The sequence below is a fragment of the Aspergillus fijiensis genome (genome assembly GCF_003184825.1).
Source record: "Aspergillus fijiensis CBS 313.89 unplaced genomic scaffold BO72scaffold_5, whole genome shotgun sequence".
Lineage (NCBI taxonomy): Eukaryota > Fungi > Ascomycota > Eurotiomycetes > Eurotiales > Aspergillaceae > Aspergillus > Aspergillus fijiensis.
Window position 1 is genome coordinate 601,061 of NW_024468981.1, and position 23,395 is coordinate 624,455.

The 23,395-nt window shown below is 53.9% G+C and overlaps 10 protein-coding genes and 1 non-coding gene across 11 annotated transcripts; 2 read left to right on the top strand and 9 right to left on the bottom strand.

Moving 5' to 3' along the window:
• Positions 1 to 913: 913 nt before the first annotated feature.
• On the bottom strand, positions 914 to 1,923 carry BO72DRAFT_444535 (interferon alpha-inducible IFI6/IFI27 family protein). Its single transcript, XM_040943837.1, has one exon. It carries the CDS (start codon positions 1,795 to 1,797, stop codon positions 1,285 to 1,287), a length of 513 nt encoding a protein of 170 aa, XP_040805554.1. The 5' UTR covers positions 1,798 to 1,923; the 3' UTR covers positions 914 to 1,284.
• A 312-nt stretch (positions 1,924 to 2,235) lies between these two features.
• BO72DRAFT_444537 (VOC family protein) lies at positions 2,236 to 3,025 on the bottom strand. Its single transcript, XM_040943838.1, has 3 exons — positions 2,761 to 3,025; positions 2,446 to 2,700; positions 2,236 to 2,397 (listed from the first exon to the last, which is right to left on the bottom strand). The coding sequence occupies exons 1-3, from the start codon at positions 2,901 to 2,903 to the stop codon at positions 2,379 to 2,381; spliced, it is 417 nt and encodes a 138-aa protein (XP_040805555.1). The 5' UTR covers positions 2,904 to 3,025; the 3' UTR covers positions 2,236 to 2,378.
• Positions 3,026 to 4,608: 1,583 nt separating this feature from the next.
• Positions 4,609 to 6,070, bottom strand: BO72DRAFT_209370 (S-adenosyl-L-methionine-dependent methyltransferase). Its single transcript, XM_040939652.1, has one exon. It carries the CDS (start codon positions 5,970 to 5,972, stop codon positions 4,737 to 4,739), a length of 1,236 nt encoding a protein of 411 aa, XP_040805556.1. The 5' UTR covers positions 5,973 to 6,070; the 3' UTR covers positions 4,609 to 4,736.
• Positions 6,071 to 6,647: 577 nt separating this feature from the next.
• On the bottom strand, positions 6,648 to 8,682 carry BO72DRAFT_421107 (putative acyl-CoA dehydrogenase; the record flags this gene model as incomplete). Its single annotated transcript, XM_040942752.1, has 1 exon — positions 6,648 to 8,682. Exon 1 carries the CDS (start codon positions 8,622 to 8,624, stop codon positions 6,648 to 6,650), a length of 1,977 nt encoding a protein of 658 aa, XP_040805557.1. The 5' UTR covers positions 8,625 to 8,682.
• Positions 8,683 to 10,299: 1,617 nt separating this feature from the next.
• BO72DRAFT_209428 (FAD-dependent oxidoreductase) lies at positions 10,300 to 12,156 on the bottom strand. The gene has a single exon (XM_040939653.1). It carries the CDS (start codon positions 11,887 to 11,889, stop codon positions 10,516 to 10,518), a length of 1,374 nt encoding a protein of 457 aa, XP_040805558.1. The 5' UTR covers positions 11,890 to 12,156; the 3' UTR covers positions 10,300 to 10,515.
• Positions 12,157 to 13,077: 921 nt separating this feature from the next.
• On the top strand, positions 13,078 to 13,188 carry BO72DRAFT_t37. The gene has a single exon. It is a non-coding gene; the product is annotated as a tRNA-Leu (tRNA).
• Positions 13,189 to 13,812: 624 nt separating this feature from the next.
• On the bottom strand, positions 13,813 to 14,283 carry BO72DRAFT_492380 (uncharacterized protein; the record flags this gene model as incomplete). The annotated part of the gene is made up of 2 exons (XM_040948288.1): positions 13,813 to 14,166; positions 14,224 to 14,283. 2 exons carry the CDS (start codon positions 14,281 to 14,283, stop codon positions 13,813 to 13,815), a joined length of 414 nt encoding a protein of 137 aa, XP_040805559.1.
• Positions 14,284 to 14,724: 441 nt separating this feature from the next.
• Positions 14,725 to 16,079, bottom strand: BO72DRAFT_421111 (putative O-methyltransferase; the record flags this gene model as incomplete). Its single annotated transcript, XM_040942753.1, has 4 exons — positions 14,725 to 15,508; positions 15,568 to 15,691; positions 15,745 to 15,865; positions 15,912 to 16,079. The coding sequence occupies 4 exons, from the start codon at positions 16,077 to 16,079 to the stop codon at positions 14,725 to 14,727; spliced, it is 1,197 nt and encodes a 398-aa protein (XP_040805560.1).
• A 566-nt stretch (positions 16,080 to 16,645) lies between these two features.
• BO72DRAFT_368880 (MFS transporter) lies at positions 16,646 to 18,195 on the bottom strand (the record flags this gene model as incomplete). Its single annotated transcript, XM_040940897.1, has 3 exons — positions 16,646 to 17,244; positions 17,319 to 17,544; positions 17,611 to 18,195. The coding sequence occupies 3 exons, from the start codon at positions 18,193 to 18,195 to the stop codon at positions 16,646 to 16,648; spliced, it is 1,410 nt and encodes a 469-aa protein (XP_040805561.1).
• A 1,154-nt stretch (positions 18,196 to 19,349) lies between these two features.
• Positions 19,350 to 20,857, top strand: BO72DRAFT_444544 (cytochrome P450). The gene is made up of 3 exons (XM_040943839.1): positions 19,350 to 20,465; positions 20,530 to 20,633; positions 20,685 to 20,857. Exon 1 carries the CDS (start codon positions 19,523 to 19,525, stop codon positions 20,372 to 20,374), a length of 852 nt encoding a protein of 283 aa, XP_040805562.1. The 5' UTR covers positions 19,350 to 19,522; the 3' UTR covers positions 20,375 to 20,465; positions 20,530 to 20,633; positions 20,685 to 20,857.
• A 1,091-nt stretch (positions 20,858 to 21,948) lies between these two features.
• BO72DRAFT_516560 (dimethylallyl tryptophan synthase) lies at positions 21,949 to 23,317 on the bottom strand (the record flags this gene model as incomplete). Its single annotated transcript, XM_040949587.1, has 2 exons — positions 21,949 to 22,102; positions 22,176 to 23,317. The coding sequence occupies 2 exons, from the start codon at positions 23,315 to 23,317 to the stop codon at positions 21,949 to 21,951; spliced, it is 1,296 nt and encodes a 431-aa protein (XP_040805563.1).
• Between the last annotated feature and the right edge of the window lie 78 nt (positions 23,318 to 23,395).

Sequence of the window (23,395 nt, forward strand, 5' to 3'; positions counted from 1 at the left end):
CACTCCTTCTCCGAGCTTGCTGACAAGACGCGAAATCATGTCATTTGCATGTCATCCTGCTGAGAGGGATGGCTTGCATCCTGGAAGTCGCCGAATCTCTCGTGGCTAAGCAGGGTTCGCCATTCGATAATGAATGCAATGTAATATTTACTTCTCGTATCGGCTTGAGACCGAAGAGTCAGCTGGCGCAAGTCGGACTGGAATAGGCTAGCGGAAACCTTGAACGACAGTTTTGGGGGTCTTTTCTCTCTTCCGCTTGCTGCCAGGTTCTCTCCATGGATTGCCTCGATCCAGCAGGTCGGAAGCGGGTTAGCCGAGGTGGGTCTGGGACTTTTCCGCACCTAGCGGGCGCTTAGCGCGCTCTTTCCCCCTCGTGCACTTCAACAATGACTTTGTGCGGATGTGACAACCGCCTCTTCCGGCCTTCCATGTCGAACTGTACAAAAAATACTTATCTCTAATTAGTGTACACCATGGGCATTGCGTCTTTGATATATATCAGCTTCTTTCTTGCCACTGCCACGGAAGACAATTCAATAGATGCTCCTATCTTATGAAGGTTCTTTATTCTCACCGATTCTCGGAGCATCAGTTGTACCTGATCACGGGAACCGCGCAGCGACAACGCATCTGCACCCACCCCACTATGACCTGATGAATTGTGCGCATATCGCGGGAAATTTCAGCGCTCTCATCATCATGCACGGTGCTTAAACATTTATAGCCGTTGATGTCTCGGCTTTCCCCACTACATGCAACCTGCTACTGCACCGATTATTCAAATGTGTTGGCAGCACGCTTGCTCGAAAACCCGTGCTCCTCGGTTTGTCAAGACTTGTTTCTACAAGCCCCACAAACATCAATTATGGACAAGTCAAGCGGGCGGTAAACGGACCCCTGGAACCGGATCCAGATCTTACATTGCTTAACTCAATCTCGGTCCGACGATCGGGTGCGACCGTGCGACCATCGGCGACGAGGGTCTATTCGATCTTGTGCATAACCAGTCTGCAGGCCTGCAGTTTAGGAGAATCCACTCAACCCGATTGATCTAGTGTAAATAGTACCTGTTCCTCTTGCAGATTCATGCAGCCTATTCTCAGACCACCGCAGGCACTACCCGCAAGAGCCGACCGGTGTACTATTCTCCGTACGAAGCACAGCCGGTATGAACATTGTCTTCTTGGATTTTGGGAACCCAGCATACAACCATCATCGATCAATCACTTTCAACGTCCTAAATCGCTCCCTCGCCACTCATTCACAGATTTCTAGCTTCAGATATCAATGCCAGACCATCCCCAGTCTCTGAAAGAAACCAAAAAGAGACCCCTTCGGCACATATCCCGCATACCGACTTTGCCACCACGCCGCAAATGACCCTTCCACCGGGCCCAGCTCGGCGAACCCAAGCACCTCTAGCACCCACGGCATGAGGGCCACCAACACTCCCAGAGCCAGGATGGTAGTGTACACGGGGTGTTCTTGTGCGAACTCGAAGGCTTCCTCGGAGGCGCGTCGCAGAGCCTCGGTGGCTGCTTGGGCCATTGAGGCGTGTTGCTCGATCGCGTTGACGAGGCCCGAGAGGAGGCCGCGGGCGAGGTAATCGGTCCAGCCAGTTGGGTGGATGAGCTCGCTGGTGGATTTATGTATCTCGGGGACGGTCGGAGTGGTGAGTAGTATGGTAAGGAGCTCCGAGACTTGCGGGGACGAGGTAGGAGGCGTGCTGGCTTGAGCAGATGCACGTGTGCGCTTGGTAGGGACCAGGCAGTCGAGCGCAGAGAAGATGACGCCCATTCTGTCGAGCTGTTCGATACGATAAAGGTAACGAAATTGTGATGGTGTTTAGTGAGCTTGGTGATGACAAAGAAAGGTGATTGGCGGGAAGACCTCCGGGGGCGGTAGATGAAAGGGCGATGAAGATTGTTGTGATCGAGACAAGTGCTAAGATGAGGTCTTTATACCATTCACATCCCCTGTATTCCATCCCTTGCGTGTTTGCATGGCAAACAAAGCTTTCTCTACGCGGATTGCCGCAGCAGTAGGATTGGCTCACTTTTCGTGGCACAGGAGTTACCGCAGCTATTGATTCGTTATCCTTCACCCCTCAGCTTCTGAGGTAGCTTGGTGACGGGCGCTTCGCTTACAGCCACTCAGCCCGACCGTACATTACAAGGTCAACGAGGCTGAAGCGTACCAAGTGGCGCGTACCAAATCCGAGCATAACATCCAAACCTGAATTTAAGTGTCTCCATTATTTGCTCACCCAGGTATATAGGCTCAATCAAGTCGTTGTCACCGTCCTCCTGCATCCAAAACCGATCCACGCTCTGTCGACAACGGGCACCACTAATAAACTCCACGGGGTGACGATTTTACTACACATAATTGGAGATCCTATACCATGTCACTAACCAGGCCATCGAACAAGAGACAACCACTTACTCAATCAGATTGCCGTCCGGGTCGCGACAATACACACTGTGAATCTTGCCTCGAGCCCCGGTGCGCTGAACAATCTCACCCCCCTCGAGAACCTCAATGCGAGCGTCCTCGAGAGCCTTCTTCACATCACTGACTTTGGTATCAGTCAAGAAGCAGAGGTCCGCACTGCCCGACATCACATTCTGGGCCTTGGGCTCGAATTCCTTGCCGCGTTCATGAAGGTTGATTTTCTGCGAACCGAAGATGAGGGAATGACTAACACAGATCAGCACGAGGTTACATCCAGCCCAGATGCAGTGCATTGGTAGAGCAGACCGTTGGACCTCCGGACTGCTTGGAGAGGTGAAGATCTCGTGTCGCATTCCGAGGTGGGAGGTGTAGAAGGCCACCGTCGTGGGGATGGACCGCACCGTCAGCACCAGGTGGTCGAGGGACTTGATGGCGAACCTAGCTGTCATTCTGGTGCTTGGTAGTTCGATAGACAGGCTGTGAAATCAGAGACTGGGGGAGGTGACAGTGCACGTTATGATGCCTCGGTAGTCATCTCCGAGGTGGAGAAAGAAATGTCCGGCAAGACGGCAGGACGCCGAGCGGCTTCGAAAATATACTTAGCTCTATTGCGTCATAAGATCCATTCAGCTATCTAACGTGATGTCTGGTTTGTGAGCATGCTTCAGTGAAAAGCTTGACTAGACGCTCTCAGTGACTCTCTGGCCCAATCCTGAATGGTCTCAGATTCAAGCTTGTTCGGTTCACAAGGCCGAGGTCAAAACTCGAGCAGGAAAAATCCAAGATTGAGCTTGCGCCGACTTAAGTGACATTAAGCTGAGTTATTCATGCTGAGTCAGAATCTGTGCTCATAATTCTGTGTAACACCACAGCAACGTTCCACAGACAACATCACCATCAATCTAAGAACTCCACCAGTGCTATGCTGAAGCGTCGCTGAGTCTTGTTGGCCCTCTATTCTGTCCTTGCTGCGGGCTGATCGCAGTGCTCTCCTCGCTGTTGCCAAAGGCGGTCAATCCTTTTCATCTCGCGTTCACTCATCCGCGCCCATAAGCTCCTATTCGCGTCGTCGCGCTCAAACATTTCAGCCTAAAAACTTTCCTGGTCTTCACCTTCCACTGGCTACATTTCCGAAGTGAGATAGTCACGAGAGACTGAATACTGCCAGGATCACCTCTTGCTGCCTCAATGTTCTCTATATACTAACCCATTAGTCCTTCCTTCATTTCTTCTGCTTTCGGTCAGTCCTAGTTGCTCTCTTCTTTCTGTCACTTTCCCGAGTGTGTTCACCTGTGGCTTGCTCCTCTGGTTGTTGGTTGAGTGGAGATCTCAACGACTACCAGAGATCTCGTCGCTAAAGCCAACACTTTTCCCGCCTACAAATCGTCTCAGATGGAGTGTCCTGATCGACGTCTCGCTGAATAGACCGCAGAGATCGTTGTCGGTCCCGCCTGGGGGAGCGGTTTTTCCCCAGTCTCGGTGGAGGCCGTGTTTCCTGCCTAGTCCAGTCGGTTTATTTCTGCCTCAGAGATTTTCCTTCTTTGTGTTGAACCCGTTCTGATTTCCCTGATTCTCCTTATTTTAACCGACGGTCGGGTAGACCCTCTTCCTTAACTTCTGCCAGATACCTACTCCGCATGCCTGACGGAGGATAATTTTCATTCCACCTGTTGAAGAATATCTTTGGATGGTCATTAAGAACTACTCTCAGGGTCTATCATACGGTTGTCGACTCCTCCCGAGCACTTAATCGTCTTGAACAATGCGAGTTGTCCATTTCGGCACGAGCCGGTCTATGGAGGCTTGTCTGACGCCCACCCGAAGCCCGACCGTCGAATTGATCACTGCAGGAGAGCCTCCCAGCCTACATTTATTTGGTGGCAAGAGAAAAGATCTAGAACGGTCCTTTTGTACGGGGTCACAACAACTAAGGAACATTAGTAGGCTCGGTTGGAGCAAGATTCCCATTACACTTACACTAACGATGATGATACCTCTATCCTGTGGTTTGCTTTGCGTTGTATAATTCGCTGAAAGTGGGCATCTCTTATTAGGGATTGGCGATGCAGTCAGTTGACGTGGCTCGCCACTCACTTCCACTAGCATATTCGTCCAACTCCACATAGTGAAAATTTTTGCAGATTACGAAACATCAAAACTCATGCTGATATAGTCGAGCTGTCTCCAGCAGAACAAGTCTTAGTTGACCAAGGCGCAAGGTCAGTACTTCTTTTGACCAACTATCTGCATGGCGACCATTACATAAACCTTCCATTCAGCAATCACCTCAGCTTCCCAAAGAACTGCACCAGTCTCCTGCCAGTCGATGGTCTCGGCCCTCTGGATGCTGTTTTCTCAGCTACCACATGGTACGCCTGCAAAGCATTGACAGAAAATGCATGCGCTCCGCCCCACAGGAATAGCCTAAAGACACGATAGGTCTCCTCGCCCCAGCCTGCTACAATCTTATCTTTGGCCTGATCCAATCTCCTCGCCCATTCTTCCATTGTCCACTCATAGTCCTTCGTCTCCTGTACCACCTCATCGACCGCAAACCCATGCATCACCAACTCTCCCACCACATCCTGCACTGCCATATACGTATGCGTGCCACCCCAAACATACCGCCTCGTGAATGGGCTGACAGCGTACTTCTCCACCGCTGCCGAGCCATCTAAATACATCCTCCCTCCCACCTTCAGTAAATTCCAGGCCCTGCCTGCAAACCGCCGATAATCGGGCAAATGCTCGATGACCCCTAAGATCACGACCGCATCGAACTCCCTTTCAGACTCCCACACCCAAAAGTCCCCGACCAGCACGCGCCCCGGCAACTGCAACCTTTGCCGCATCTTCTCAACATACCGTGCCTGATATTCGAGCAATGTCAACGTGGTAACATGCACCCCTCTGGCGCCACAGTATTCCGTGACCCCGCCCCAGCCCCCACCGATATCCAGCACGCGCATTCCGGCCTCCAATCGCAAAGCGGCAAACATCCGCGCGAGTTTGCGCTCAGCCGCATCCTCTATGCTTATCCTCTGTCCGTCTGTGTCCTGTTGATCGAATATCCCGTGCGTGTAGAACCGGTACCGCGTGTCGATGAATGTGAGGAACAAGTCGTCGCCGCGGCCGTAGTGCTCGTCGATTGATTGAGCATTCATATGGGTGCCGGCACGAAAATAGTAGTCCCAGAGGAAGCGGAGACGTTGGCGCAGGGGGACTTTATCCTCAGAATCAGGACGGGATGCGAGGAGCGTCGCTAGGTCGCCGCTTATGCTAATGGTGCCTTTAATGTAGGCCTCACCGACGGCAAGCTCGGTGATCGGGGTGCGGAGGGAGGCCGGGGTGTGGAAGGTGACGCGCCAACTTGGCTGGTGGGGCGGGTTGACGGGGACGATGGAGCCGTCAGGGAGTTCGATTTCACCGGGAGTGTTTAGCGTGGTGAGGAGAGGGGCGAGACCCGTGCGGGGAAGCTTCGCTGGTGATTGCCCTGGGTGTTGAGTGGGGTACGTCATGGTCGCTGCTGGTTATCTCAGGTGAGCTTCCAAAGGGTATGCCGGCAAGGCAGGACACTGAGAGGATACTTGCTGCTTATATCATTTTTTTTCCAGATTGCTAACAAGCTCAGAAGCAAGGGTTGCAAGTCTGACATTGTTCCATCCGGGTCGAGGCTGAAGGAACGCCTGCAGACGCCTCTCTTGAGAATCTGACCAGTCAAAGAGGATTATCGTGATAAGTCCCTGACCCGTACCGTGCTTTAGCAAACACAGGCTCGAATCCAACACTCTACCTCTCACATGCATTTGCGCGCCCGCTTATTCGTCCGGGAGGGCCTTCCCATGGTGGTGTTGACCCACTTTCTGCAGCGCTTGTCAGAATGAATACTAGGTCAATGTGTGGCGCGGCTGAGAATGGGAGCCTAAGGAGTGATCGGCCGGCCATTGACCCCATAGAGAATATGCTGAGGTCTTGCAAAGATACAATCACTTACTCAATCAAAGCGTGATTGTCTTCGGCATTCCGGCTTGTTTGCATTGTTTGTGACCGGATTGGGGGCCTGCAGCCCCTGGGCTATAACCTGATGTGCTATTGCAACCCACCGTTTGTGGCGAGGAGTCCTAGGCGTACAAAGGTAAATCCCAACAGAGAGAAGCTCGATCAAATGGTCAGTCTTAGCATCCTAGAGATAGCTACAGCTTGGAGAGTTCTTCGTGTGTCGATAAAGTGCCTCCAAGAAATATCTGCTTGTCCGCAGCAGACTCTTCAGACCATCCGATCGAAGGTGAAGCGACATGGATACTTGATATAGTGTTACCACTTATCCACCGAGAAGCAACCGCTTTCGCAACTTGGTTATCATCCAGAGAAGCATTGTATATCAGCAGCGTGCCGCATACAATCACCTCGATATGTTGCGTGAGTTCCCTTCCCCGGTAGAGGAGCTCTTCCGTCACGCGTCGGGAGACCATCGATCGCACGGCATCCAAGCTTTGCTCAATATTTTTGCATTCGTGCTCGAATTTCGGCTTGCATACTGCAAGTACAGGTCTCACCCATGAACCCAGGACTGTCTCGATGATTTTCCCCTTTCCTAGACGCCTGTCGTTGATAACTCGGACCACATCTTCTGCCATCACATTGACAGTCCCTTCCCAGATAGCATTGACTGCGCAATCGCGGAAGATCTTGGCAATGTTCAGCAGCCCACCGTCTTCGTTATTCTCGCAGTAGCCCACGCCACCCAGACACTCCATGCAGGCGCGAAGCCCATGGACTGAATTCACGCTCACCGTACCCTTAATCACTGGAGTGATCAGACGAAGTAGAGCTGCAGCTGTCGCCTTATCTCTAGGAATCAAGTTAGCAGCCTTGGTACCTCGGGCCGTCAACTCCCAGTCTTGCTCGATGGTGCCCTGCAACGCAATGGCAAAGAAGGTGAGCTGCATTGACGCCCAGTACTTCACCGTCTCACTCGCCATCCATCGCACATGCAGTCGATTGTCTTGCAGAAGCTTTCCCTGTGTCGTCCGAATCTTACTGTAAGCGCGACAGATCGCCAGCCCGCGGCCCCAATACCCAAGGGAGCCGCCGGCCGTGTAGAGCCTAGTGATGTTCAGGACCGTCGCAATCTCCTTAACCCCCTTGCCTTCTTCCCCAATCAGCCAACCTCGAACCCCCCTTAACTCCAGCTCAGCCGTGGGAAGCGATTTAGTGCCCAGCTTATTTTTCAGCCGCTGGATCCGGATCCCATTCAACTCTGGTGCCTTTGCTTCGCCACCAGCACAGCGGCGCATCGGCACGTAGAACAGACTGAGCCCCTTCCTAGTCTGGGCCAGCAACAGCGTCATCTCAGAGTCAGTCGCGCTGCTGAACCATTTGAAACCATCGATGCGCCACGGCCCCAGCGGCAGCCCATGCGCGTCACGGTCCCTGCCTTGCGCGCTATCGTGTGCAATCTCATCCTCCGTCAAGCGGCGGGCCACCGTCTCCGTCCCGCGGACATCACTCCCGCCGCGACGCTCTGTCATCCACTGGCCCGAGGTCCACGCCACGGAGGGATCCCGCGCGACCAGCCGCCGATACGACTCTCGCAGCACCGCCCCCCTCCCCGGCTGGTCCCCGTCCGGGTCGTCCCGATGTGCGTGGAGCAGTTTCGCCGCCCCGTCGCTCATCGACGCCGGACACCCCGTCATCGCCGCACTGCCCGTCCACACATGATTCAACGCGAACTGGTGGACGCGTCGGTTCCACCCCTCGTTCTCTTCGTCGTACGCGACAGAGACTAGTCCTTCCTCCTGTCCGATCGCCTTGAGTCCACGCCACCCTTCTCCAACCCAGAGCGGGTCGACGCGGTTCTCTGCGCCAAAGGTTGTGAGGGGCCGGAGGATCGGGGGGTTGACCTCTGCGTCGACGGCGAGGCGGAGGACGGTGGGGTCGAGGGCCAGGCGGGAGAGGTTGTGGATAGCGGTTGTGGGCTCGGGGCAGTTCGGGGGAAGGTAGAGATCTAGCACGCGGGCGAGCGCGGTGTCGTCGCCGGGTGGGGACTCGGTGGCCGATCGTGGGTGATTGTTGGTGGTGGAGGTAGTGTATGCGGGCGGGACGACAGGAAGTGGTTGGAAGAATCCGTCCGTGGCGGAGGAGGGTTTCTTCCCGTTGGGGGGCTCCATCTTTCGTACGTGCGCGTACTTTCTTGGGGCGTATGGCACTGCTTCAATTTATCGCGGGGGTACGTTGTATGTACAGGATTGGATGAGAAGGTGGGCTTGGAAGGTCGGTGGCAGGAATCTCTACATATACGGATATGTCTGGCCAGTTTCAACAAGCGGGGAAGATACCTCGGTCTAAAATGGTTTCTCCCCACCACACCATCCAGTCTCAGTTGCAGGGGTTGTTATGGTAGCTGGTACTAAGTACCTAGGTATATCGCAGGGAAACCCGAACTTGAAATGCGTCAGGTGGATGTTCATTACGAGATCACGACCACCTTTGAGACTCAACACCCGAGGTCCACCGAACTTGGTACATGTGGCGGGGAAGGTTCAATGAATCTGTCTAGCCCGAACAAAATGTCAGCGTGCTTTGAACGCTCAACTGGTGTTGAGTTAGTCCAGTTGCTATGAGAAACGATCAACACTATCAATCATAGACATTCCGTATTCTTTCTCTGAATCTCTGAAAATGCCGGTGTATTGTGATGCACCGGAGGGTCAGGTCGGCCGACAGTCGCTTCGGAATTACCCCGCACCCGCACCCGCACCCGCACCCGCACCCCGCAGATTCACAAGGAACTGACTGAAGGCTTACCGTGGACCACTTGTCGGTTGAGCTTCCAACTTCCTCTCCTATGTCCACACATCCAACCGTGCTCACACACCTATAGGCTATGGGACTGGAATACCAGACCCTATTGTCGGTAATGTTGAACAGCCTCCATACCTCCCACCCAACAAACTCAATCAGCCGCCGTCAGTCCTACTTACACATACTGTACTTTAGAAGAAAGCAAGCGCCTATTACAGTGGCGTCGAGCTCGAAACATCAAGCCATCCAAGCCAAACACTCTGCCCAGATCGCACCAGGTCTCTCCGTCAACTACTACAATGCCAGACGGAAGATCAAGGACCTCGAACTCAACCCGCACAGGCACGGCCTCCTGATTTCTTTACAACGGATGTTCCGTCTCGTCATCACCCGCAACACGATCGGTTTGCGACAAGATCATATGCATGATCTCAGTAAGGATCTTGACGTTTGCTTACTGAGTAAAGTTCCCGAGCCTGCGAGGCGTACGATATGACTCGGTCGAGCGAGCGCTTCCTTGAATTCCGGCACCCGGGCGGAAGAGATATCAGATAGAGCGAGCATTGTGCAACGCGATCCCGACGGCAAAATACTGGAAGCACACCTGCGCGGCAGACATTGTCTTGGAGACGAGACGTATAATGGCTCGATGTTAGGAGCCTTTGGATGTCCCGTACAGCCGAGGTTATCATTTGATCTCGGGCGGTGACGGGCGGTTCGAGCTGCTCCTGGCGTCGGACTGAGGGCATAGCTGAATGCTCAAGATGGTTTTGGCTGGCCAGGGATGGGCGGAGTAGTGGTGATTGATGGTCGAATGCGAGCTGGAGAGTCGGTGTCTGCAGTTTGAATGTGCCAAGCCTCAACGGTATGCTGTTCCTGGACTGGAGTGACGCGCGCTCTGTAATCTGTTGTCCTGAAATGGTGGCGACCGAAAAGAGAAAAGAAGTCTCTAGTGGAGTGTTACGTGGTTTGCGGAGGTACGGTCATTCGTGAGTTCATTTTCACTATCTCAGATGGGCTGACTGGCTCTTTCCCACCACTCGCAAGACCTTGGTCACTGAGCTTCTGTTGAGCAAAGTGTCATGTCTTTGATCTACTGTACCAATGGATTACACATTCGGTCTCTTTATGAACAATCAGTCGAAATATCAAAGCGCATGAGGCGCACAGTTACCATGAAACGACAACTCAGAGACTACAAACAATATGACAGCTTTCTCTCCGCATCTACCTGTCATCCAGAAGCGATGAGCGACCTCACATCCCCTGTCCCCACGCCGCTCGCATCTGCTCAATCACGGTATCCGTATACCCCCACAGCAAGGTCGAGTAATCCGACGCCCACGACAACCCCGTGTAGAACGTGCGATGCCGTCCCTGCAAGCCATATAGTTCGCTGTAGAACCCATTCCGAATCTCCTCCGCACTCACACTCATCGTCGCCGGCGTGTGGTCCCCCCAGGTCACAATCTGCGGCTTCCGCGCCGTCGGAAACGTACCTTGGGCGCGGAGCCGGGCGAACGTCTCCACCAACAACTGCCGCGCATCAGACGCGGTGAAGGACTGGTTCCCCACTAGCTTGATGGTGCGGTATCCGGGAACGCGCTGGGCGTCGATCCGCCAGATGAACGGCTCGGATGGCACGGACAGAGGGTTGTCTGGGTCGATGTTGAGGAAGTTTACCCCTTCGACGAGACCGGTGTTGTTTACGAGGGCGGCGTAGTACGTTTGGTGACGCCAGCGGGCGAAGAGGTCCGTTTCGTGCGCGTCGAGGTCGATGATGCTGCGCAGGTTGTCGAGCGTCACGGGGATGGTGAGGAGGAGTTGGTTCGCGCGGATGAGTCGCGCTGTGCCGTTGGCGTGACGGACGGTGACCTCGACCCCGTTGTGGGTGCGACGGATGGATCGGATGGTCGTCCTGAACAGGAGGTGAGGGGCCAATTCCTTCGCCGCCCGGGTGTAGATCTCGGCCATGCCGTTCACGGGGCGGATGTAGCCTTCTCCCAGGGCTTTGGCGTGCGGGACTCCGAGGTATTGGACGTGATAGAGGGTCATCGTCTTCAGGATGTCGCCGCAGCCGTGATTGATGTTCGGGAGGATGGTATCTTCGAGGTGGTATTTCTTTACGAAGTCGCCGAACGGGAGCAGTAGGTCCTCTGGGACTGGGTCGGGTAGGTCGTAGACCCCGTCGTTGAGGAAGGGAAACTGAGCGATGGCATCGAGGTATGGTTTCAGGACCTGCTGCTCGTCGAAGGGCTCGACCGGCACTTTGGCGCCGGTTCTCAGGTTGAGATACTGGTCCGTGGACGAGGCGGGCACGCGCACTTCATACGTGACGTTGAGTCGGTGTAGATACGCTCGCGTCACGCTGGTGTTGAAGAGTCCCTCGACCCCGTAGTTGATGGGGGTGTGATCGGCTGGATAGAAGGTCTCTGCATGGCCACCCAGACGGTGACTGCGCTCGACCACGACGAAGGACTTGCCCAAGTCCTTGAGGCGGATGGCCGCGTAGGTGCCGGTGCTTCCTCCGCCCACAATCACCACATCGCGAGTGATCGTCTCGAAAGCCGCGTCGGTCCCGGCCCCAAGGAGACACGCAAACAAGCCAACCAGGCTGAAAGCTATTGTCATCTTCGTTGCTGGCTGGAGATACTATCTACAGCAATAGCGAAACGTTGGATCGCAACACAATGTGATGCGCTCACAGCATCGCTCGATTCTACCCTTCGAGTCGCTCTTGCTCAATTCTGATGGCTATACGAAACTCCGCCACAATCATCCTCGTTTCCCGCCCCATGATGCCGAGGACAGACTATCTCGACACCACGCACCATCGAATTTCACCATCCCGCCCTCTCTCCATCTCGCCGACTTTCGATAAAGACCCGTCCTTCGCGACATTCTTTGAGGACCGATCAGAATTCGCGACAGCGCATGTGGACACGTACCAATTGTCGGTCGCGGGCACTTTTCGAGTTGCGCATTTGAAGATGATGCTGTTCAACACAGCCTGTGAGGACAAATGATCGAGGACAGGTCTGTGGGTTTCGTACACGATGCTCCAGCTCCGCCAAGCCGGGCGGCCAACACAAATAGGCCTCAGGTGTCATAACGCTCCAGGCATGTGCTGATATTCTAGAAGGCTGACCAGATGATGTCGCCATAGGACCACGATGTGGATGCTTTCAGTCGAGTCTGATTTCGCCCCAAGGCAACACGGATGTCACTTCACGAGGATGGTGATCGAGAACAGGACGCAACATCGTTCGGTTACAGCGAAGACCCCGTGCGACCGAGATACAGACCGGCAGAGCGCAACGTTGCACACGATCCGGAGACAGGTCATCCGCATATGAGGATGCCTGACAATCGGGGTTGCCGAAACCTTCATCCGCCCGCGCGGCGCCGCCCCAATCGGGCACTTATCGTGCGATAACGAGGCCATCAATCGGGCAATTGCTCAAGGTCGGCGGATTTGAGCCCTGTGCTGGCAAGGAGCGAGAGAATGGTCTCACAGGGTGGAACTTTGTTGTAGCATGGCATCTGTTTTGGTCTGGCTACCATTTGTATCGCCCGAGCAGGGCTTCTGTGGTGACTTTCCGCGAGCTGGTGATGGCCCGTCGGCGGTACAGGGCCTGGTGAGAGCTGAATGCTACCAGATTGTATGGGTGTAGCGTTGCACTGTGGGTTGGATGTGCCAATACGAGGTGTATTCTCATTTGCACTTCCTTGGTTCAAGGTTGTTAGGACGCGATCGAAAATGGGTCCCCTTATCTGTATATTATGGGTGAAAGACAGCGTCACTCTTACATCAATTAAGGCAAGATGGCCGAGTTGGTCTAAGGCGTCAGGTTAAGGTTACCTTAGCATACAGCTTCACAGCTTCCTGATCATCGTTTGATGGCGTGGGTTCGAATCCCACTCTTGTCATAACTTTTTGAACATTTCCCAGGTTTCCAGCAGTGGCTCGACTTTCCGCTTCACTCATGTATATATGCGGTTGTCCTTTGCTTTCTTCTATTTGCTTTTTCTCTCTTGATTGTCTGGAATGTTTGAGCACTCGCACTCGAACTAGAAGTCGCCTTATCGAAGGTCGCCTTCGATTGTGAATACACGATCAACGCGCGCTACAGCTTAGTAAAGTATCAACTGAGGAACGGCAACAAGATTCGTAATTCAGTACTGCAGATAGAAGTCTTCCACTTTTCAAATTCTTCCAAATCACCCTAGCACTCGCCAATCAGACAAAGATGCTTCAATGAGAAAGGTCACCGGATTGTGAGCATACAAACAACCCCGCACTCCAGCTCAACAAGACATCAACTGAGGAAAGGCAACAACATCCGTAGCTCACTCGCCCGCCATCATCACTGACAGAATAAAAGCTCAGATTAAACTAGAAAGCCTCTCAGCCCCCCTATACTTCCCAACAGGCATAACCCATCAACCCGCCACCAATATACCCCCACCCCAACCATCAACCACACTACAATTCAAACCTCGACCCTCGCACCTCAACCCCCTCACCAAGCACCCCATCCCCCCTGCCCCAGATCAAGATAAAGAAACATACCCACCGCGCGCCCACTCCATCCACACCACCCCGACCCCCGCAGCAACAACAGGCACCACCCCTTCCCGCACCCGCACCGTCCGCCACACGCCCACCTCGGCCACATAGAACCCCAGAACCGCCCCGAAGCTCAGCAGCGCCAGATCGTACACGGGCGCGACGTGGATGTGGTACGCGGCCGCGCCCCGGATGCCCGCCGCCAGCAGGTTGGCGAGGCCGTAGACGTGCGCGAGGAGCGGGGACCGGGCCGGCGCGTTCGGGCCCGTGAAGGCTTGGATGGAGGGGAGCGGGCGGAGGTAGGTTGCCAGGCTGTGGGTTAGGGTGGCTAGGGTGCTCTGGTTGGGGTTACTATCTATTGTCGGGCAGGGAGGGGGAGGGGGGGATGGGCATACGTAGAGGAGGAAGTAGGGGAGGAGGCCTTCTTCGTAGGGGGGGAGCCATGGGGGGGTCATTTTGGGGCGGTTTGGGTTTGGGTTGGTGAGGTTGAGTTGAGGGTAGTTAGTAGTTGGGGGTTTGGGGTTGTGGTTCGAAGGGGGGCATAGGAGAGATGGCTCTTATAGATACGGTAGGTAAATGTTGGTCGGTGAAGGAAGAGACTCGAGGTGTGGTGTCCACGTAGTGACGATTTCCCTGCGTGCTCTGTGGTACAGTACTTGCTCTGTGCGTGGTCTTCGTATGCTATACCTCTGGAAGAGTTACTGCCAGCGTCTAGCACCGCATTATCCTTATGATGTTAGGTTCCTCCTTGCAGGCAAGGTAAGTCACCAGACGACAAAATAATACATTCCTGACATCCCTTAGCAATCTATCCTGTCATCCCAAGATAACACCGTTCTCTGTTTTCAAGCATTCCCACTCCCACGGTTACAGAGAACATGCGACCAGAAACGTCCTCAAGCCTCCAACATCGCCTCGATAACCCCATACCCCTCCGTCACCACGTCCACCCCCGTAACCACCAAGCCGGCCCGCCGCAACAGCTCCGTGGTATGCCTCTCCGTTCGCTCCATGGCCGCCATAAACACCATCATCACGATATCCATCCTCGCCAAAATCCGCGGCGCGTGCATCTCGGGCACAATGCCCCCGAACAGCCACAGCTTCGAATACCCGCTCCGCATCCCGGCGGCCACGTTCCGCAGGATGTCCACCACCTTACCGTCCGGCCAGTTGTGGATGATGTGCTTGAGTAGGTACACCCGCGCCCCCTGCACCGGCTGCGGCGTGAAGAAGTCATACGGCACGTAATCTATCGTTGGGTCCCGCAGGTCCGTGGGGATGGTCTCGATCACCGACCGCTGATCCTGGAGGACGATCTGCCCCGTCTGCAGCGGGGAGGGGAACTTGGTCTTCAACACGCGGAGGTCGTGACCCATGCCGCCGCCGACATCGACCAGCAGGGGCGCATCGGAGTCGAGGGTGTCAACGCCGCCCGTGGTAATGCGCGTCCAGACGGGGTAGCTGTCGCTCCAGTGCTGTTGGTTGCGCTTCGTGGTTTGGAAGGTGTTGAAGTCGCGTGCGATGGTGGGGTTGGCGGCGAGCCATTGGAAGAAGCTGCGGTCGGTGTGGAAGCAGGATTGGAAGATCCCCGAGGGGCTGTCGCTGTCGGAGGGGTTGCGGTACTGCGTTGCTTGGAGGTGGTCGGGGAAGCTTTGTAGGTTGGGGGCGATGTTGCCGCTGTTTGCGGGGCGGAAGTGTTAGCGAGCTCGTCTGATCGGCAGGCAGTCAGGACATACAACATGCGAAACCCGGCGGCGAATGCTGCGGTTCCAAGGATGTTCGAAGTAGGGGTTGCCGTGTAAGCCTCTGGGCTGGATTCGCGCACGACGCCAGTGCCGGTGATGACTCGCATGAGTCGAGCTGAGGGTGGTTAGCTTTGGTTGAATCAGAGCGTGCTGAAGAGCAGAGCCCACCGAGGAGGCTTGATTCCGCCCCCGTCTGCTCGGCCAGCTGCTGAAGCCTCAAAGACCCATGGCTCAGCTTCTCGAAAATGCCCAGGTCACTTGCGGTTCGAAGACAGGGGAAGATGGTAAACTGCAGTTGTTAGCTTGCGCTTCCGACATGAAGGAGCGAGCCAGACTGTTGTGAAGCTCTCCAAGGCCTTATCCCCGGGTCTCTGCAGAGCATTGATGACAGACTGGCATTGAAGAATGGCATCTTTATGTGCTGTTGAGTCGTCGAGGTTGACGGTGTTGAGCTGGGCAAGGGAAGCTTTAGCCTCGTCGACTTGGGGATTGAAGTCGCTCATGCTGGATGGATGCGGTGCCTAAGGCAGAAACCATCCCTTGGCTTGCTCACCATCCGACCAACACTACCGTTTATCATGAAGGCTGGATTTGGTGGTGCAAATTAGCTTCCAAGTTCGACCTTCGCCCGCACCATTCATTCTTGCCAAGCTGCACGCCACTCTTGACTGCCTGGATTGCCTGATCAAACCGGCCTCGTCGATTGTTCAAAACACCCCATATCGTCGCCTTGCCGGAAAACGTGCGACGTGAGAGAGGCGGGGAAAGCGCCCTGCGTTGCACTGTGAACGGATCATTGTGCCACACTATTTATTACCTCAACAACCTCGCTAACGGTTCACTACCTGTGGTTGCACACGCTGATGGGCGCACTTACGGGTAAGACCTCACCACGCCTCACTCCGGCTCTGTATCAATTCCCAGTCATCTATCTTAACATGGCCCCGTCCAGCAGGCAAAGCTTACTCTCACCAGTTTGTCTCACTGTACTCCATCAGAGCTATGTATCGTAAGGCCACCGATCTACAACGCGCTATTTGCAGACAATTCGTCGTTTTTTGAGGTGACCCTAGAAGGTAACCTCGAACTTCGTTCGAATCTTCTTGCCGTAGTAATAGAAAATGACCGGCACCGGTAACATGAGCAAGGCAATGAACCCGAGCAACGAGTTGCCCCATCCCAGCCCCAACGTCGCATACATGGAGGGACCTGCAAGTGGCAGGAACGCTCCGACGAATGATCGGACCAGGGTGTTTGCAGCCACGGCAGACGCTGCGTAGGGGCCAAACGCATCAACCATGTATGACTGGATGGGCAAAAACGTTCCGATCATACCCAACCCGATCCAGCCCAGCCCGATGATGGGCATGATCCAGTGCACATGCCTGTCGACCGACCAGCCGTACCAGAACAGACCGATAGGCACCAAGGTGCTACCCGGGATCAGCAGAGGCAGTCGGAACTCAGGCTCTGATTGACCGTTGTTCTTCGCCGTGAGTCGAATCTGGGTCTTGTCGGACAATGCGCCGAAAATCGCCATCCCAATGGCAGCACCCACCCCGACCCCGATATAGACCAACCCGGTGTTACCCTGGGTGAAGTGATATGTGGTTTCGTAAATGTGGGTGATTGTCGTGAAAAGCAGGTAGAGGTAACCGAAAACGATTCCTGTGATCCGGAAATAGTGGTTAGAGACCGCAAATCTGAAAACAGCGAGCTGCAGAGCCTGAGTGACAGCTAACCAATATAGATTGAGAATAGCGCTACTATTGGGGACAAGAAGAGCATTTTCAGCGGTCGGACGATGGATTGAACGATGCTGTTCTTCGCATTGACTCTCAGAGTCTTGTCGGAGTAGAGGTTGGGATTGCCAGTTTCCTGTTTCAATCGGTTGACTTGACGCTGGAGTAGCACAGGCTCGTAGGTCTCCGACTGGAGGAGGAGGGTAAAGACCAACGCGACACCTGACTGAGTGAAAGAGCGGATGTCAGCACGTAAGCAGAATGATAGATGAGCCAAGCAGCTCGTACTCACCACGATGGCAACCAGCCAAAGGACCCAGCGCCATCCTGCAGCTTCGGAGAGGTAACCACAAGCGATCGGTCCTAGCACCGGACCCATGAGCGGACCTACCCCCCAGATGGCCATGACCAATCCTCTTTCTTGGGGAACAAAGAGATCACCGATCGTGCCCGCGCCCAACGTCATAGGAGCGCTACCGGACAGACCAGCGAGCATCCGGAAGGCCAGGAGAGCACCAAGATTGGGGGCTAGAGCACAGGCGATGTTCCACACAACGAAGACGGCCGTGGTGATTTGGTAAACGCGCAGGCGACCATACATCTCCGACAACGGGGCAAGAATAAGGGGGCCAAGGCCGAAGCCGATCAGGTAGATGGAGACTGAGAAGGAGCCAAGAGTCCTGTTGGTGGAGTGAAACTCCTTGAGGACCAAGCCCGTGGCGGGCGCCAGGATGGAGGAAGCCAAGGGAGTCAAGAAAGTCAAGAACGAGACACTGAAGATGTTCAGCCACTTCTTCTTTCTCGGCCAATTGATTGGTCTGGCTGGGTCGTTGGGGCCATCCCAATCGACAACTGCGGAGTGGACTTCCACCTTCATAGCTGGTCGTACTATCTCCTCAGGTATGCGTGGTGTGTCGTAGTCGACGTTGATAGTGTTGCTTGCAAGGCGTCAGCGACGTAAGAAGGTGTGTGTTGTGAACCAGAGGTGTATCTGCGTTCCATCTGCTTTAAAAGACCGCAGCACGTGCCTCCCTTCGCGTAACCAGTGGTGAAACCCAACTTCCCACTCGGGAGACAATAAGGTAGGACACTCAGCGTGCGTCCCCTGATGAAGATGGTTGGTGAAGGTCGAAGTTTGAGTACACGAAAATTCGAGGAGAGTGGAGGAGAGAAAGTCTGGAGCTGAAAGAGGAATGGGAATTGGGAGGTGATTCATAGGTTGGTTGGTAGACGTCAGAGATTCGGGATTCTCGCCCGAACGCCAGACACTGCCCACTGTCCGTTTACGTACATTGTAGATTACTCAATGGCTCAAAAATCTAGAAATATACCCCAAATCATGGTTTGGGTATTGGTATATCTGACTCACCACGTTTCATGCAACTCTGTTCCGTAAGCTTGATTCAAGCCTCTGGCACACCACCATCATGTCGTGGGCTGTAGACTATTCTCTCATGCCGCTCAAAGGAGTCACGTTTGGGGGGATCATAGCAACAGTGATAGTGGTTACGATACTAGTAAGAGAGGTTACTATGGAGTAAGTATCATAGGCTAACAGATTCATCCAGTATGCCGTCCTCACTGCGGTATACCTGCTCAAATTCCATCCACTTGCCAAGTATCCAGGACCGAGGCTTGCAGCCGTGACTCGCCTAGTACATTCCTACCATTTATTATCTGGCACGGTGGTCCGGTTCGCCCACCAGGCTCATGAGGAGTACGGCCCGGTCGTGCGGATCGCACCGGATGAAGTTCTATTTACCTCCAGCAAAGCATGGGAGGCGATCTACGGCCTGCAGCCTGGTCGACTGGAGATGAGCAAAGACACGCCGCTGTTCCGCGGTCCACGAACGCCTCATGCCATCGTCACGGCCGAGCATGATCTCCATCGCCTCTATCGGCGATTGCTTTCGAAGGGCTTCTCCGAGGCAGCCCTTCGAGAACAGGAGCCCGTAATCCAGGGCAAGATTGACCTGCTGTTGGCACAGCTGCATGGGAAGGCGTCGAAAGGCGTCGCGCCGGAGATGACCTCCTGGTTCAATGTGAGCGGACTACATTCCGAGCCAATGACTGGCGCGATACGCTCTTGAGTGTCACTGTATGACCGTCCCTACTAGTTCTTCACGTTCGATCTGATTGGGGAGCTAGCTTTCGGGGAGTCCTTCGGGTGCCTGGAAAGCTCCACCTACCAACCATGGGTCGCCATGATCTTCGAGGTTATGAAGTATCGGGGCTTTATGCAGGCCCTCAACTACTATCCCTCTGTGTCTAGCACGCTATTGAGGCTCCTCCCCAAATCCTACGCCGAAACCTTCGCCACTCACAAGCAGCTTACCCATGAGAAGGTCCAGCGAAGGATCGAGAGGAAGGTGACGTACAACGACTTGACCGCCAACCTCCTCAACCCAGACCACAAACTGGAGCGATACCAGATCGACGGTAATTGCTCGACGCTCATTATCGCCGGGAGTGAAACCACCAGCACAGCCCTGAGCGCTACAACGTATTATCTCACTCAATACCCAGAAGCCAAGGCTAAGGTGATCCAGGAGGTTCGAAGCACATTTCAAAAGCCAGGGGAGATCACTTCCATCAGTGTGAATCAACTAAAGTATCTGCCCGCCTGCTTCACCGAGGCTATGCGAAGATTTCCGCCCGGGCCCGCCGTCTTCCCTCGGCGAGTTCCCAGGGAAGGGGCCTGGGTTGCGGGGCACTGGATCCCCGGGGGCATGCAGGTGGGCATCTGCCATTTTGCCGCCAACAACTCACGTCTCAATTTTCAGGATCCCAAAAGATTTATCCCGGAGCGGTGGTTGGGCGATCCGGCGTATGCGAAGGACGATCGACACGCGATGCAGGTGTTCAGTGTCGGGCCCCGCAACTGTCTTGGGCAAAGTCTGGCCAAGCTCGAGTTGCATCTGGTGCTGTGTCGATTCATCTGGGAGTTCGACTGGGAGCTGTCCCCGGAGTCGGAGAATTGGGACCACGATACCCCGGTCTTCAACACCTGGGGGGTCAAGCCTTTGCGCATCTTTCTCACCCCGGTCAGCCGTTGAGCGTCTGGATACGTTGCTGTGCAAGAAATATGGTTAAGATTGACTTTGTGTGGCAAACTGTAATTTCGAAGGTTTTTCGGGACGGGCGAGACTGTCACCACGGATAAGCTTCAGCATAGTAAGGCTAACCAGCCTGTGACGTGACCGAGCCGTACCCCATCTCAGCGCTCACATTCATTGAATTCCAAGTGTCGAGGGTAGTATGAGCAAGGATCTTGATAAAGAATCGAAATCGGGCTCAATGTCCGGGCACACAACTCTCTGCGTTTTAGCCGTTGAAAAGAAAGCACGGGTTTAATGGTAAGCTTACTCGAATTCACACCGAACGCACCGAGAGCCACAACATCAGAATCGAGTATGACCCCCGGTATGGATCGGAGAATAATGGTCCACTAGACTAAAGACCCTTCCAACCCCGCCTTGTGCCAGAACTTAGAGTGTTAGAATATTGCCACTGAAGCAAACTGATGCTGCACTCGCCAGGTTGGGTGCGGGGCAGAAGTATGAAGGGGAACAACGCAGTGACACAGTAAGGCAGCAGCCCCCTGGCTTCTGCCGTGCCTGACCGCCGTCTTGGTTTGTACTTTTCTGGTAGTAGACAGGACAAAATCTACACAGCATGAAACATGTGACTGTGATCATATTCGATGCCTAACCTGTAGGTGACAAAGATTCACGTGAAGCTGCTCTACTTTCGTACATTGGTGGTTGGAGCAAAAAAAAGAAAATAAAAACATACAACAGAAGGGATTCGCTGGTGGTCACCCACCCAACTACTAACCTCCCGGCGTGTGGCTTAAGTACGGCTGAGCGGACGGGAAGCCCTGTTTTCCACACCCTGTGGTCGTATGTGCTTGCTTGATCTTTTATTATACTTACAACCACAGAAATCTTTACTGCCAGAGCACTTTTCATGCGTATAAAATTGCATTTGTTCTGGTACGAGCTGATACTGTCTACCAAATTTTTGTAGATGATGACGCCCCACTTAACATAGGCTTAGTTGGGACCGTGAGATAAGAGAATTGCGGGTACTAATTTGGGTGTCCCTTATAGCAGACAGCTGATGTGCGGTGATATATGTTGCCGCGGGAAGACACCCCCAACCACCTTCGTGATACAAAGGGTCTTAAAAAGCACCCTAATAAAGCGCTTCATGCTCCAGTGGCGGCATGCTGAACTGACGTAGCCCATGACCATGATCCCAGCAGGTGATACGCACACCCTCAGAGATCTTGGTATACCACCCGCCCCCCGACCCCCATCAATGTATTGTTGCGCAACTCGACCGCATATCTGAGGATCCATATACCCTCCAAGTCGGCATAGTAGTGCGGGGTTGGCATCCCTACAGAACAACCAAGGAAAGGACAGTTGATATGACTAGAAGACTCGCATTTAACCATGGACAAGAATAACATATGTACGCATCGTAGGTCGAGTAACAGATGAATACATGCTCTCGACAACGACCGTGAGAGCGGGCAAGTAGCTTGAAGAAAAAGCAAACATGGTTGCAATGACATAGTAGCTGGTACTTCTGAAAGATCAGCATGGTGCGTCAGATCGATCGACTATTGCTCTTTGAACCTCACTGAGGGCCTGCCGAGAGCATAACCCATGGCCTCGAAGGTATGCAAATAGGTGCTCATGTACGGCTGGTTTTGCCGGAAGGAAAAAGAGATCCAGGCCTGAACATGTGTTGTGTCGGCGAGATTCTGATCGGGGCTTGGGTTTGTCAACCTGACATTCTTGTATATAGTGTCCTAAACAAGGGAAGGTGGAGAGGAGTAGAACTCACTAATAGGCAGCGAGGTCCGACGCGTACGTTGTTGCCATCCCCTCGTAGCCCACACGCCCGAAGAATGCTTCCAAGCCATCCGCAGTGACCTTGTCATTTTGACCAAACGATGGAAAGTAGATCTGAGGCTCGGGAAGAAGGCTGTTTGGAGACAGGGTGAAATTGATTATAAAAGGTAGTTGTTCGTGGGGTGACTCGCCAGGCTCATAGAAGCAATCTGGAAGAGCGCAGCGTCCTTCAGTGATGGGTAGTAGCTGCCACAGCTCCTTCAGTAATTCGAGCCCCGCTATGGTCCCCGGGTCGGTCCGTCGTCCCCCGAGAGTCCATATATCCGCTATCGAATCCAACTCTAGTTGGGTTTCGTAACAGTAAAGTTTGATTCTAGAGTTAGAGGGCTCGACCAAGTCGCAAGAAAGGAAGTGGGGAATGAGTGTCGCGCTTCTCGAGGCCATGAATTCCTGCAATGCTGCCAGTGGTGTTCTTAACTTTCCACCTGGGTCGGCTTTACGTATGGCGTTGAACATCAATTGGGCCTTGGGCGTGCCAGACGTAATTGACTTGATTCGTGGATAGATGTAGGCTTTGAAAACGATCCCACCGTCGGGTTCTAGATCAGCGGCTAGTTTGTGCTGGGTTTTGAAACATGGAATCTCCCGTTTATTCTTTCGGATATTCTCAACCTCTTCGTCCGTGACGACTAGCTCTGAGACGAAATGATCGAACCAGTCCAGATCGAGATCTGCAACCACAGCCTTGAGTGCTCTCAGCACCGTGTGAATTTGCTTAGTATTGTAAGGGTCAGCTTCGGACCCTGTCAGAGGCCCGAGGGGCTCAAAGGCGAACCGCAGCAGTGATTTGGAGTAATTGAAGCTCAATTCAAAAGGCAGTCCGAAGCGGGTCAAGTGACTCTTCCAGTGCATAGGTTGGCCCTTTCTGGGGTATGGACCCAGATTAGGAATGACAAATTCACGGTGGATACACAAAAACCGATATTGCGCATGCACATCGTATTTGGCGGCTGCCATCATGCGTGCAAACATCGGAGCTGTGCTCTGCCACCATTTCACTTCGTCACTACTCGAGAATGCGAAGCTGCGGCTGAGGGTTTGAAATGGTAGAGAGAGCTGAGCTGAGACATCCATTCTGGTCGTGACAAAGAGTGTGCGATCTGTTTTGGTGGGTCAAAAAAAGAACTCCACTCGAAATTAAACTCCCATTAC

Excerpts from the sequence above, each read along its gene's own strand:
- BO72DRAFT_444535 (XM_040943837.1), bottom strand. The coding sequence starts at position 1,797 with ATGGGCGTCATCTTCTCTGCGCTCGACTGCCTGGTCCCTACCAAGCGC.
- BO72DRAFT_444537 (XM_040943838.1), bottom strand. The coding sequence starts at position 2,903 with ATGACAGCTAGGTTCGCCATCAAGTCCCTCGACCACCTGGTGCTGACG. Across the intron at positions 2,701-2,760 it reads AGCAGTCCGGAGGTCCAACG|TCATTCCCTCATCTTCGGTT; the intron begins GTCTGCTCTACC and ends GATCTGTGTTAG.
- BO72DRAFT_209370 (XM_040939652.1), bottom strand. The coding sequence starts at position 5,972 with ATGACGTACCCCACTCAACACCCAGGGCAATCACCAGCGAAGCTTCCC.
- BO72DRAFT_209428 (XM_040939653.1), bottom strand. The coding sequence starts at position 11,889 with ATGACAATAGCTTTCAGCCTGGTTGGCTTGTTTGCGTGTCTCCTTGGG.
- BO72DRAFT_444544 (XM_040943839.1), top strand. The coding sequence starts at position 19,523 with ATGATCTTCGAGGTTATGAAGTATCGGGGCTTTATGCAGGCCCTCAAC.